A 14,591-nucleotide genomic window follows, 5' to 3' on the forward strand; every position below is an offset into this window, starting at 1 on the left:
AAAATAATGGATGTTGGCATGACACTGTCAGTGTACCTGTTCTTTTTCTCTTCTGAGGAACTCCAGAACTGAAAAGAACTGGAGCTGGAGGCTGAGTCTTCCTGGCTACTTAAAATCAACATAGGGTATATGTTATGCTTGAGGCAAGAGCTTCTGCTTTATCTAATAGAAATACATGTCAAAATACTAGCTTAAGCCAAGAAGTGATTTGTTGCATTGTTTTGGTGTAATAAGCTACTGTCTGAATAGGTGTAAAGAGGTAAAAGAAACAAGTTAGCATCCTGTCACTGTGTCTTGTCCTGTTTGACTAAAAGTCTGAATTAGCCATGTAACTTTAGCAAAGCCTTCGACACTGTCTTCAGGAGTATCCCCCTAGAGAAGCTGGCGGCTCGTGGCTTGGACAGGTGTACTCTTCTCGGTAAAAAACTGGCTGGATGGCCGAGCCCAGAGAGTTGTGGTGAACAGAGCTATATCCAGTTGGCGGCCGGTCATAAGCGGGGTTGCCCAGGGCTCAGAGTTAGGGCCACTCTTGTTTAGTATCTTTATCAATGATCAAGTGCACCCTCAGTAAGTTTGCAGATGACACCAAGTTGGGCAGGGAGTGTTCACGTGCTTGAGGGTGGGAAGGCTCTGCAGAGGGATCTGGACAGGCTGGATCAATGGGCTGAAGCCAAATGTATGAGGTTTAACAAGGCCAAGTGCCCAGGTCCTGCACTTGGGTCACAACAACCCCATGCAATGCTTCACGCCTGGAGAAGGGTGGCTGGAGAGCTGCCTGGCAGAGAGGACCTGGGGTTGTTGGTTGACAGCCAGCTGAACATGAGCCAGCAGTGTGCTCAGGCAGCCAAGGTGGCCAACAGCATCCTGGCTTGTATCAGGAATAGCGTGGCCAGCAGGAGTAGGGAAGTGATCATCCCTCTGTACTCGGCACTGGTGAGGCCACACCTTGAACACTGTGTTCAGTTTTGGGCCCTTCAGTGCAAGAAAGCCATTGAGGTGCTAGAGCGTGTCCAGAGAAGGGCAGCAAAGCTGGTGAAGGGTCTGGAGAACAAGTCTTACGAGGAGCGGCTGAGGGAACTGGGGTTGTTTAGCCTGGAGAAGAGGAGGTTGAGGGGAGACCTTATCGCTCTCTAGAACTACCTGAAAGGAGGTTGTAGCGAGGTGGGTGTTGGTCTTGTCTCCCAGGTCACCAGTGATAGAACGAGAGGAAATGGCTTCAAGCTGCAAGAGGGGAGGTTTAGATTGGATATTAGGAAAAGTCTTTTTACAGAAAGAGTGGTCAGGCACTGGAACAGGCTGCCCAGAGAGGTGGTGGAGTCGCCATTCCTGGAAGTATTTAAAAACCGTGTAGACGTGGCATTTCAGGGCATGGTTTAGGAGACACAGTAGTGTTGGGTTGATGGTTGGACTTGATCCTGGAGGTCTTTTCCAACCTTAATGGTTTTTATTTATGTTCCAAATGCTGTTTAAACTGCATTGTGTAATCATAAATGAGACACATGCTGGTGCACTTCTCTAGACAGTCCAGATGTAAGCTGATTACACTGAAAAGAACTGCAGATGAAGCATTGCTGTATTGCCAACAGCAATAGACCAAACTCAGTCTGAGTGGAAATGATAGGTTGCACAAAGATGCAAAGTAAGGTTAAAGGAGAATTTACTTAAATGGTGTCTTCTGCATACTCACGGTAACTGAAGATTAAAAGTGGATTAAGTTTCAGCTAATTCTGAGAAGTTGTTACATCTATTGTACAAATCTCTTAAGTCGTCTGTACAGTCAATGTTCACATCATACATGCACAGTATCTTTTTGGATCTTGTAATATATTCCAAATGCAACTGAATAAGCTGAAATTCTCCTGTTTGTCTCAGCAGTCAATATTTAACTAGGTTTTACCCATATCTGAGTAGATGGGTGTTAGTATTAAAATGAAGGGGGATGTTGTAGACATTGGGTAATACTGGGTGTAGCCAGTGTCTTTCAGTTACTCCCTGAGAATTGGAAGCCTCAAGTAGACTTCAGGTATATGTTAGTATTTACATGCAAATGTTAAATAACAAGCTACATGTATGTAATACTACTATGTAACTGAGTACTAAAACTTCTTTATACTGGTATTTGCAGAAACCAATTTATGTATTCATGTGAATTACTTAAGAATTTAGAAGAGGCAGTTCACTTACGCCCCTACAAGAATGAGGCAGAAGTCCAAAACATAGGAATATTAAGTGGAGCAAAGAAAAAATGGCAGTGTAAATAGTTTTATTTACAGTGAAGACTGGGTTAATCTTTATCAACTTCTTTTAGCAACAAAGCTATTGCATTTGTATGGGTGGGGTTTTAAAAATAATTGTCATGGAAATAATGTTCTGTTACTCAGAACTATTTTTTGCATGTAATGTGAAAGACCAGTGAGCAACCTGAAGGTTAGGTTCTTTGAGAGAGGGACCTCTGCTTGGCTACTGAGTTTCAAGGTAAATCAAGAGGAAGTTGAGCAACACAATTATTCCAGTGGCTTAAAGAGGGATTCCTTTGTTCCATAATACTTTTAAAAGGAGTGGGCGGGGGGGCACTAATTCAGGCAATCCTTTGACTCAATAGACAAAGTTTCACTATATTTCATAGAATATATTGCTAAGAAGCAAAACTTCTGTACTTCCCTAGAAACATCATTGAAATGGACAGTCTTTGACATTGTGAAAGTACTGAAGCTATGTCTAGCTTGACAGGTGCTTATGAAGAAAAGAAGAAAAAAAATGCTTTGTGTAATGCAGTGCATGAATGCTCAGAGTTCTTGAAACATCTGGAAATTAATAGGGCTTTTTTGTAGCAACAGAAATAAAAGTAGAGAAGGTAAATAATTCTAGCCATGAGAAGACTGACTTTAGATTTCTAAGAACACCTCACATACTTAGCCAAGCAACCTGGCCAAACACTGAAGCTCTTCAATGTTAGTATTTGTTTTCCTATTCAAAGCAGAAAGGAAGATGGTGAAATTGTATAGTACAGTTAAAAGCATAGAACACCATTTACTGAATGATGATATTTCTGGATCAAATGTGAAAAGATCACCCACAGTACTCTTCTTAAGCTAGCATAATATTGATTCATTTATACATTATGGCTCTCTTGTACTCTTCTAGTTCTTTTCCTAATGGTCTTAATACAGACGGAATGTCTCTTTCTTGATGAAAAAGGAAGCATTATCATTATAATTAGTCTTAGACTGAAGAGCTGTTCAGGCATACAAGATTGAATGGAAGGAAGCACAAAATGTGCGTAGATAAACAAATCTATATTGATGAAGAATCTTAGAGGGGGAAAAAACATTAACCAAACAAAGACTAGAATGAGGCACAAGTCTTAAGTGGACGCTTTTATAATGGGATTTCTAAATTGGAAAGGATGTGGAAATGTAAGATGAAGATGTTGGTGAGATAATTGGTTTAGGCTTTTAAAGGACTGTTTGAGAAGGAGCATGTTTAGAGTAAAACTCTATTTTTTATGAAAGTGCAAAATCAAGCATTTTATTGTTAATATTTGTAATTATTAAATAACTATTTGTTAATAATATTTATTATTACTAAGCGTTAGGTCAGGCTGCCCAGGGAAGTGGTGGAGTCACCATTCCTGCAGGTGTTTAAAAGATGTATAGACATGGCATTCAGACTTGACACCCAGACTTGGCAGTGTTGGGTTAACAGTTGGACTCTATCTTAAAGGTCTCTTCCAACCTAAATGATTCTATGATTCTGTAGAATGTAAAGGTAAGGCAATGTAAAAAACTGTAAGTATTAAAGCACAAAATCCCAGATACACTGCATGGAAACACTGTAGATAAGCACCAGTATTCTTTGACATAACCTGATGATTCTGGTTCTTTCATTTACTTGATCCATGGCAGTAAAAGGCTCAACTCCCTTTTCTAGCAAGGGTGTGTTTTTATGCCATGTGAAAGGATTTCCTTTGTCTCTAGTTTTAATTGAATAAATGAACCCAAGGAAATTTCCTGTTCTGGTTTCCGGTGTTTGTCTGAATCATGTCTACATCACTGTTGATAGAAATTCTAGGGCAGGCAGATTTTTTTGGTTCACAGAACATTGGCCTTTGGTGATGTCAGGGGGGTTTGTCCCCACGTTTTGCCTCCTCGTGTGGTGAATTCATCCTCTTAGCTCAGGTATGAAAGAACAATGTCTCCTGGTAAGCAGTAAATCATATAGCCTCAGAATTGATCTACAGGTTTTATTTGAAGACTTGAGGAGCAAAAGCAGTATGAATTTAAAGGGGGGACCAGGGGAACCTTTTAATGGAATTACAAGACAGAAGACATCACAAACAAAACTGAAAAATAAGCCTGTGAAAACAGTAGAAAAGAACTGTTGGAGGAGTGAGGAAAGTAGAAAACATTAGATGAATTTTTAACTTGTTCCACAATGAATTTGCAGGTCATGTTAAAAGTTAAGTAACTCAGAACTGCTTCAAAACTTGAATTAAATAACAAATGTGGAAAAGTATAAAGTGAAGGGGAAGGAGAAAGAATGAAACATTACTTGAGATTCGTGGGGTTTCTGCTGTAAGATGACCAGCAACTTAGCTACTTTGTGTTGTTGCTACCACTGCGAGGCTGTTCAGAAAAGCAGGAATTACAGAACAAACAAATGTGCAATTGTGCAAAAGCTATTGCTGTAGCCTGTTGTGCTCCTATACTAAGTGTGGCATAGAGGGAAGAACTTAATTAGGAGTGGTGACACCACAGTGTAAGCTGTTTCCTAAGTCAAAATTCTGAGATAGCATTGCTTGGTATGATTAAAAAATCAGGCCTCCTATAACTCAGGCAGTTGGTGATTAACTGCATGTTTGGAAGTAACCCATTTCAGTTACAAAGTTACTCCAACATAATGGTGACAAATTTAGGAAAGGAAGGGAGGTTTTGAATTTTCTATGTTAAGTAACTGACTTTATAATCAATATACTGTATAGGTCTGTCTTATCTAAAAGTTGTGGTGTTACATTAACTTTTTCAAAGTAACTGGTGCTCGTATGGAATTATTGTTGAAAGGTAGATTGATTTTTAGAAACAAGATTTTTATCCAAAATTTATGCCAGTATATCTGAAATAGAACATTGATGTATCAGTGGTATGGTTGTGTAGTTCTGAAGGGCACTTGAGGTGTGAGGGGATGAGTGAGCTGACAGGTAGAACTGGGCAAATTGAGTTTAATAAGGTGTTTCTTATCTAAGCAAACAAATCAAAGTGTTATTTCTGAAATGTTTGTGAGAATTGGCTCTTGATAATTTCATAAATCTATTAATCTGCTATAGTATTAGTTCCATACATGCAAATCTCTGTTTACAGGGCAGATGTAACCAGTAGCTGTTTTCAGACATAGCATTTAATATTTAGGAAAAGATTTGTTTCTCTTGAATGAGGCTTTAAACTAAACTCTTATTTATTCCAACTTTTTTTTGTTACTGAACAGGAGGGATGAAAAAATTCCTAGTCTGTAATGACTCATTTGTCTAAAGGTCTAGAATGGGATGGCTAGTTATAGTTGTTGTTCTGTTTTGTCCCCACAGTGTAATTAGGCACTAGTGTAATGGTGAAGTTATTGAGTTTGCGTTATTTTTAGTGAAGTGTTACTTTCCAGAAAGATTTGGATAACAGGTAAAATGGTTAGGATGAAAACTGACCCCTCTGACAGTGAGCTCACTCTATTGTAGGAAGTTTTTCTACTCATGAGGAAGTGTTTTTAGTTGTGCTAAATCTTCCCTGGAAAAAATACCTTTATTTGCAGAGATGCAAATGTATAGTTGCAGTACAGTTTTTTCTTCTTAACCTTAGTTTTTCAAAAAGAAAAAAAAGTACAACACTTAGATATTCTCTACCGCTTTTGATAGACTTTAAAGCATAAGTGCCTAACAAAGAAGTGAGTTCCTTGGGATTTGAAAATATGCATTCAGGTACACTCTCTAACACGTGTAGCGTATTTATTAGATGGAGCCCAGAAAAAGGGCAAGGAAGCATTTCTTTTCCTGAAACGGGTAGAACTTTGTCTCCCAGATATAATCAAATTAGAGGTAAGTATATAAACATACACAAAATGACAAGTTGCCTTTTAATTAATGGTTTGTAAGTATGTTAATTGAGTTTTAGTTTAACTGTGTGGTCTGTTTGGAAAGTTCTTGTATTGCCTGTGCTCTGCTGTAGTTTTGTGCTTTGGTTATTTGTTTAGAGGAAAATCAGGGAGTTCCAGGCCTGGGCTCTTCTGCTAAGTCCAAATTCTAATTTATTTTGCATGTTCAAGATGTGTATATAAACTGATCAGTGATCTAACTACTAATTGCATGGAAATATTCAGCAATTTCATGTATGTGGGCAGGTGTTGAAAATTATGACCTATTTGACTTAAGTAGTGAAGAAAAGATGATATCCAACTATTTCTGGTCTGAGTAGGTTTATTATGAACTTTACACTGTGTGTGTATTCTGTTTTGATATGAACCCTGTTAGGGAAGTAAACTTTTTGATGTGATGGTTAGCCTTGATCAATGATTTTTCTTCATGCTGTTGCTCTTAATGCAGTGCAATAGCCCTCTCTTTTTGGAGGTAGAGGCACCATATGTTCATCTGCTCTGTCTTCCATTTTGTCATATAATCTTAATTTTAAGATCGTCTGTTCTGCTTGACCACAAAGCTCCGCCTTTCAAGTCATCACTCTGGTATCTCAGACCAGTGACTGCATAACCTCAAGGTACAGGTTTGTTGCTTTTAGGTATACCTGAGCCTGTTGTCTTCAGCTGGTGTAATGTAATTTCAGCTTTTTTGCCTACTTGGTCATCTTGAGGTTGCTGATGGCAAAGCAATGGTCAAGCTGTGAAACTGGCTAATGATGACTGGAGCTAAAACAAGCAATACTAAGCGGCAGAGTTGTCTGTCTGAATAGATCCGATACCTAGTCATTGAAGGCTCCCTATACTTGACCCAGATACCCTTAGTTGTATGTTACTATAAAGGCAACTTCTTTTTCTTACTTTTTTTACACAGCAAAAACAGGAATCACTTGTTTTCCAGGAGTTTTGCTATATTTTCCGAAACAATCCCAGAGGTTGGTGGAGGATTGATTCTTTGAGAAAGATGATTGAGGGAGGAGCATGGATTGGAGGTTTTGAGCTTTTAGTTGGGGGGGAAACAACTTCTTCATTGAGAAGTGCTGCTAGTGAATCAATAGTCAAGCAATAAAAGTCCCAAGATCCTGCTAGGGTGAGACCTGAGCAAAATCTAGATGGTTTTTGTAGATGTTTTTTGTCTCCTGTTGGGTCAGTGTGGTGAATTCCTCAGATAAACATCTATTCTTGTTATCTAGCAGCTGCTGAATTTAGCAGTAGTCTGTCTTTTGAGATTGGACCAAATTTCGATTTCAAGCACTGAGAATATCAGAAAGTGTGCAGGGCACTTCAACTATGTTTATCATGATCTGTATGTGAGTAATGTGTCATGGTCAGTGTGGACATGACCAATGACTGAAGGAAGCAATTGGCCATTCTGAAAGAAATATTGAAGGACATGCTGGTTTTCCTACCAAGTGAAGGGCCGTTTCAAAGAACAGAAAACTACTTGCTCTGCCTAAGACCAGAAAAAAAAAAAACCACAAACAACAAAGCAGAACAAACAAACAAAAAAACTACCAACCAAACAAAAAACACCACAAACTAAACGAAACAAACTTATTTGTGGAAGTGAAATTTCTGTGCTAGATATTAAAGGCTTGCTAATAGAACAGAGAAGGTATTAGATTGCCTGGGAAAATTATTTGTGGTCCAAGCTGCTTTTGAATGGTATCTCCAAACATACCAACGTCTTGCCTGAACAAAGGGTGATTCTACATCAACCAAATGTCTGGGTAAACTCTGGCAGAAGTTCCTTTCTGCCATGTTTATCTAGCTTGATTCCAAGAGCACAGTAAGTGTGCTGATTTATATGCCAGTAGAGCTAGTTTTCTAACAACAGAATATAGGAAGAAATGTTACTTCCTGTATCTGGGTATGTTAAACATATATTGTTAAGTATAAATAAGCTACATGTAGCTCACTTTTCTTCAGGTGTACACAATGGGCAAGACTTCCATTTGTTATTATTTCCTAAAGTTAGATGATTTCAGCCTAGCTGGTTATGAAGTGTTTGTGTACTTGAATATGGTTTTGGTTGCCATTAGTATGTAAACTGTGTACTAAATAAGCTAAACTATGTTCTCCTTAGAGTACTAGAATGACCAACTGTACCAGAAGTAATATACTTGACTAGCTAGAGAAGCTTTCTAAGATACTATTTTCTATCTAGAAGTTGTGTCTTCAGTCTTTAACCCCTATATATACTAATGGACAAGAGTAACATCTGCATTATATATGTTTTTCATGTATTTGTAATTTTATTGGTACATGTTAGCGCTCTCAAATTAAGGGCTAATGTGAGCACTTCTGTCAGGCCAAAGCATAGTCACACTGCTGGGAATGTTGGTGTTTGCTACATGTGTTCAGGCTCAATGTATTAGCTCATAAAGCTGTCACAGAGCCCCAGTACATATGGAAACAGTCTTGTTAGGAAATATAACGGGTATGGGTAGGCCAGTGAGCAATGACCATCTGCTACCTGAGAACCTCTCTTTTTATTTGTTACTGTAATACCTATGGGGTGCTAATGAGTTTTGAAATCCAGTGTTAAGCATTCTGTAAAACTATATTGATCATGATGGGACTGTTCTTTGGGGACCAACAAAGGGCAAATAGCTGCAGAATGAAGTGACTTTCTAAGACTACTTTTGTAAGTAGAAGAGGGAATTGGGTAGCAGGACCCAGCCGAATAAGCTGGTTTTTTTTCCTATTCTAGCATAGCTAATGTGCAAAGGACTAATGAGCTTAATGAATCAAGCAGTGGACTTGTATTTGAATTGCAGAACTTACTGCTGTATATGGCTATGTTTTTATTAGCAAGCCATAATGAACAGTAGAAGACCTACAGTTGACATTGAGATTTTAGGGAGTTCATGCAATACATATTTGGGGGGGGGGGGTTGTATTTGCTTGCTGTTAGCTCTTGGCTTATCCTGTGAATACAATGCTAATGAGTTCCTGATGTACATCTATCTATCAGGCCTTGCTAGACCTCTGAAATAATGTTTTGGAGAAATGTACTTTGAGAAACAGGCATTAGGCCTCGCTGAAGAAGTTAATAGTAAAATGTCTAGGCAGTGTGGACTGTCAGTTGGAAAATCAGTCAGCAAAACAAACTTTTCTAGACAAGTTGGAAATAATGAGTTTAATTTTACTGAAAAGCACTTTATTTTAGGCGATCTCATTAGAAGCTTTTCATTTTTAGTAGGAAATACTTTGATTTTTTATCAAATTAGGAAACAAACAGGTACTCCCTTCTACTCTCAGTAGTGTACAATTAAATTCCTTTTCAGTTAAATACTTCTGTGCAATATCAGACTCAGCATTTATCCATATAATGCCTGTATATTGTACAACTCATTTTGGGTTTTACTTTGTTTTTAACCCGTGACTTATCTAAAATCAATGTCATGTTAAAATAAAAAAAAGCATTTAATCTTTCTCAAACATGCTTATGCTTAAATAAAAAAGTCAAAATTAAAAATGTGTAAATAACACTTCCTAAATTGACAATAGCATCTATTTTTTTCCACCAGAGATTAGCTTGCAATAATTATTCTAAATGGTAGTCAGTTAAGACACTTCACAAGACAGAGTGTATTTTTGATGACTAGCATTTTTGGATAAACCAAACCTGTTCTGCAGTGTTGAATTTTGACTTGTTTCCACTGTAACTTTTCTTCTTTCAGAAAGAACATTTTGCTTTGCAAAACCAGTACAGAGAGAAAGATGCTGGAAACTTGGAGCATATGGTAAAATAATATGGCTTGAATTCCTGACTGAAGCTTGGATTTCATCTTGTTCCTTAAAATAAGCTTATAATGAAGTTTTTCATGAAGAGCAAATACGTGTCCCAGTCAATAACTGTTGGATGTGTGGGTTTGCTATCCATGAAGTGGAAAGAGTCAACATCACTTTAATATTCTATATTTCCTAGGTAGTTTTGCTGACTAATTTAAATACATAAACACTAGAGCTTTGAAGTTCTAGTTGAATAAAATAACAAAGCACAGGAGTGCTGACAGAATTCTTCATAGTTTTTTTGCTTTTTAGATTTATTCATTCTTAAATCTAACTTCCTTTGAAACAAAAGTTTGAGGTTAACTCTGAGTAGTTACTAAAACTTTTGTCATATATCTGTTAGTAATTAGAATTTTTAGGTTCATGTTTCTTGATTCAGAGTACTGTTTTGGAGATCGTGCACCTTTTATTTTGCTTAAAGCTTTAACAAGAATGGCAATTAGATGTTCTGTCATGAATTATGAAATTTATTACTTCCTGTGTGTGTTTAGAAAGCTGTGAATGGAAGGCAGCCTACTTGCGAGGCTGAAGAGCCACAGGAACAAGAAGGTCTTCATGGAATGCATCCTGTTTATCAGCAAACATACTACAAAAATTGGAGCAGCAGATACCCACAAAACTCAGGACCTGGAAGAGTCTACATCAATCCAAGGGAGCATTATGTATAATTCTGTACCCAGATGTCTTAACTTGTAAAATACATGGATTTTAATACCGGAATAACCAATGTGTCTTGTAGGCTTTCATCTCTAAAATAATTGGTCTTCTCCTGTAGGAGGAATTTGCATGGAGGATTTTATGGAGAATTTTGTATAGGTAGACCCTATGGAATTTGAGTTTTAACTTACTTCTAGTCTTTTGGTATGTATTTGCTCTTGTAGTTATATCAACCTGCCAAAAGAGGAAAGCGATTTAGCTGTATTAACCTCCATAGTCATAAGATGTACAAATTAGATTAATTGGTTGACACATGCCAAAATGTAGTTAAGGTGTTTCCCTGGTTATTTCTGGGAGCATTCTCTCCCTGAATGGATATTTTACAGTAACCTTCTCTGTGTAAAAGTGAGTAAATGTGAGCAAGACAACTGAATCCCTGGTGGCTTGTGCAGTCTCAGGCTGAGAGTCGGGTTTTTGTGTCTTAGAAAGCTTGGGATAATTATCATTTTGGCTGACCTTAGCTATTGATTTCTCAACTAGCTCTACCTCTCCAAGTCAAATGAGCAACTAGACTACCTCTCAAATACTGACTTGCTGTTTCATAATGTATTTTGTGTCCTTCCACCTTTGTAAAAGTGAAGCAATTTCCTTATATCAGAAACGTTTTGTTTTATATTGATCCTGGCCGTCAGTTGATGTACTCGCTGGTTGTAGTTTCACAGTAGATATGTATGAAACTTAATTGCGGGAAGTAGATGACTGAACAGACAAAACTTCCTGAAAGTGTCTTATGTGTAGCTGCATCTTACCTACAAATTGCTATTTAGCCATTTTTCCAAGTATGACTCCCATGTTAAGTGCTGCATAGTTTATCTTGCTTTGGTAATAAATACACAGTAAATACATTTCATGTTCTTTGCTTTCTTCTCAGTTTGCAGTAAAACTGCCTATGATGTGTTCTTATATCTTAGTAAGAAAAGGAAACTTCAGTAGACTTCAAGTGGTTTTCAGCACTGTCCTTTAATCTTAACCAGTAGTGTGCAGTAACTGGAGAATGTCCTTATGTTACCAGTGCTAACAGTACTCCATATGAAGTTTTACAAGTATGGGCTAATAGTTGAAAAATGTGCTCAGGATCTTTTTAGAAAAATAAGGTTTCCTTTGGAGTAAAAAAGTAAGTATTTAGCAATAAAAAAAATTGTATATAATGTATTAGTGCTGAAATGAGCTCACAAGACAATCTTAAAATACTTTAGGACAGAAGGAGATAAGACACTGACTAAAAATTTGCTGGAGAAACTTACAGTTTATGTGCATTTTGTACACCTAAGTACAGAGTAATGATTTTCAATCAGATGACCGTAATACAAAGTGAGAAGAATGGCTGTGTCATACTGAACTAGCTATTGGTACAGAATTAAACTTTGCTTCTGTGATATTAGTGTTTTCTCTGCAGATGATTGGATTTTTCATAGAGAAGGGTCATAGTTGTAGAAGCAATGGAATTGAAAGCTAGTCAAGTGTGCTGCAGGCAGGATGCTGTTAGAAAACCAGTATTGAACCTGCATTCATCTCCATCGTAGTAAAAATTAGAGATCCCTATCCACATTAGGGCTAGGTAAATATTTCTAGTTTGCTACAAGTAGCAGCTAGATGATTATGTCTTAGGTGCCCATGTTCTGGGCACTGTACAAGTAAATATTAACTGTTCTCTTGCCGAGCAACTCTGTTACATTAATGTGGATGAAGTTGACAGCAGAAGGAACGGTAAAGAAAAAGGTTGGAGAGAACCTGTTTCTTTGGAGCTTTCTTTGAACCACTGTCAGCTTGCTTTTCCCTTAGGGGCTGAGCACATTCATGTAAAATCAGCAACTGTTTTCTACTTTAAAGCCTCCTCCTGCTGTATTTGAGACCTAAAGAAGGGCTTGTGTGCCCCAAAAATATATTTTCCAATGTCAGTTTAAGCAGCTACCTCTTGGCACAAGCATTGCCTCACCTATCCTTACATTACTGCACCTGCAGAAAACATCTGCTGCCAGAACATGAAAAGAGAACAGTGTCTTGACCAAATGTTAAAGGAAATAGAATGGCAGATCATTGAGATGAATTACACTGCCTGAGATAATTTGATCGATATCACTGAGCAAAACTTCATACAAAAAATATTTGGATATACATTATATGGTGGCTCTAAACAGTGCTATTGTGATAATGCTTCTACTACATTCATTAGTACAATGATATTGAGCAGGTGATCATTTTCATTCTCTATTATGTTGGCAGATTGATGTAAAAATCAATTATTTTGGGTTCAGACCTCTTCTGCTTTTTATTCTTGTTTGCAGGTACATTTTTGTTTGAGGAGTTGAAACGCTGGGGGAAGGAAGGATGCCATTAATAAAGCTGTAACTGCTCTTTTGAATTTGTAAAAACAGCTTAAAGAAAAAATGTAGTCCACCTGTGTTGCCCAAGTTATGTATCAACAACCTACAGAAAGCTTGAATTACAAACTACCCATCAGCACCTAGTTGTCCCTAAAGTCATTAGGGAAATAGTGTGGTGTGTTTATTACCTGTGAGAAATGGTTTCTTTGTCATCTGTTCAGGGACCTTTGTGTTTGTTTTTTGAAATGTTGCTTGTAGTCTTAGGTGTGCTGGATTTTGGGGGAGGTGATTTGGCATAGAATGCTCTGAAGAGAACAGAAATGTCCAGTAATTAGGATTTCGCACAGAAAGGATTGCACATATAGAAGTTTGATCTGCCTTTTTAAGATGTAGAAAACGTCCTTTATTTTTGTACATTCTCAAATGTTTGTATTTGTATTTTGATTTGAATAAAAACATTCAAAATGGAAACTTTTCATATGTTGTTTAGATTTAAGATTGCTTAAGGTATGGAAAATGTATCTACCCCCTTGGTGATATGTTTCTTCCTCTCTGATTTTATATGCAGAGCATGTGGGGTTTTTGCTAAGAGTACCACTTCTGAATATCTGTGCTGTTGGATGCTGAAATGAGATATCGTTCCAACATTTGTTGGAAGAGGGCATATAGTACTTCATGAAAAGTAATATAGTGTACAAGTACTGTGTAGCATATAGTGAACATCCAGCACTTAGGTAAACTGAACGCCCAAAATCACTCTTGAGGCAGGTAGGAATGGAGGGGAAGAATAGTAATTCACATATGTAAATTGTCCTCTGCTCAAGTATCTTTAAATTCTACAAGCTAGTCTAATTATAGAAAGTATAAGTTTTTGTTTGGCGTATGTCCAAACTGTTTGTGGATGTAATACAAAGGAAAACTAAGAAATGTACTAACTAAAAGAAGGGAAACGCTTAACAAGAGATTGTTAAAGGACTACTGCTCTTAGGCCACAAAATGATCTAACATATTGGGTATCCAGCTCAAGGAAAGACGGATAAAAAGGTGTGATAATTCATGAAGAGTGGGGGGAAGGTTTTCACCTTCAGAGTTCTTAACTTTAGCTGCTTTCTGGCAGTTAATGCTATTTCCTTCTTTGAGTGATACAAATCCGGGTGCAGAATGCTGCATTGTTGTATAGAAAAGTGCTTAAAATATAGCATAGTAACTTCTTTGATGCCAGAGACTTGAAATTACTCTATATCTGAACCACTGTGGTGTTTGAAGGCTCTGCATGTGAGTGCTGTAGTAACAGGGCAGATGAAATTCTTTTGACAATTGAGATCACTTCAGAGATTACTGTCTGGGAGAGCTAAAGCTCCAGACTAAAAAAAAAAAAGGCCTTAGTAGTTCTTAACAACCACACAGTTGCGGAATGTGGCCTGGGGTGTTTTGTCCACTTGTGGTGTCCAGAGTATTGGAAGACCAGGTTTGGCTTTCGGAAACACATTTCTTTCCAATAGCAAAGCTAATGCTTCATTGCTGTTTACACATAGAACACATCTTACCAATGTCATCAGAACTTTGAGATTAACCAAGTTT

General features: G+C 37.6%; 1 protein-coding gene across 1 annotated transcript in view; it reads left to right on the plus strand.

Moving 5' to 3' along the window:
* NECTIN3 (nectin cell adhesion molecule 3) overlaps positions 1 to 13,486 on the plus strand; it is a 73,736-nt gene extending 60,250 nt beyond the window's left edge. Inside the window, exons 8-9 of the mRNA XM_064468314.1 lie at positions 9,858 to 9,920; positions 10,461 to 13,486. Of these exons, the coding sequence (XP_064324384.1) occupies positions 9,858 to 9,920; positions 10,461 to 10,637 (240 nt within the window). The 3' untranslated portion in view covers positions 10,638 to 13,486. The remainder of the gene's footprint in view (positions 1 to 9,857; positions 9,921 to 10,460) is intronic.
* Positions 13,487 to 14,591: the final 1,105 nt, after the last annotated feature.

The sequence above is a fragment of the Phalacrocorax carbo genome, chromosome 1 (assembly GCF_963921805.1).
Source record: "Phalacrocorax carbo chromosome 1, bPhaCar2.1, whole genome shotgun sequence".
Taxonomy (NCBI): Eukaryota; Metazoa; Chordata; class Aves; order Suliformes; family Phalacrocoracidae; genus Phalacrocorax; species Phalacrocorax carbo.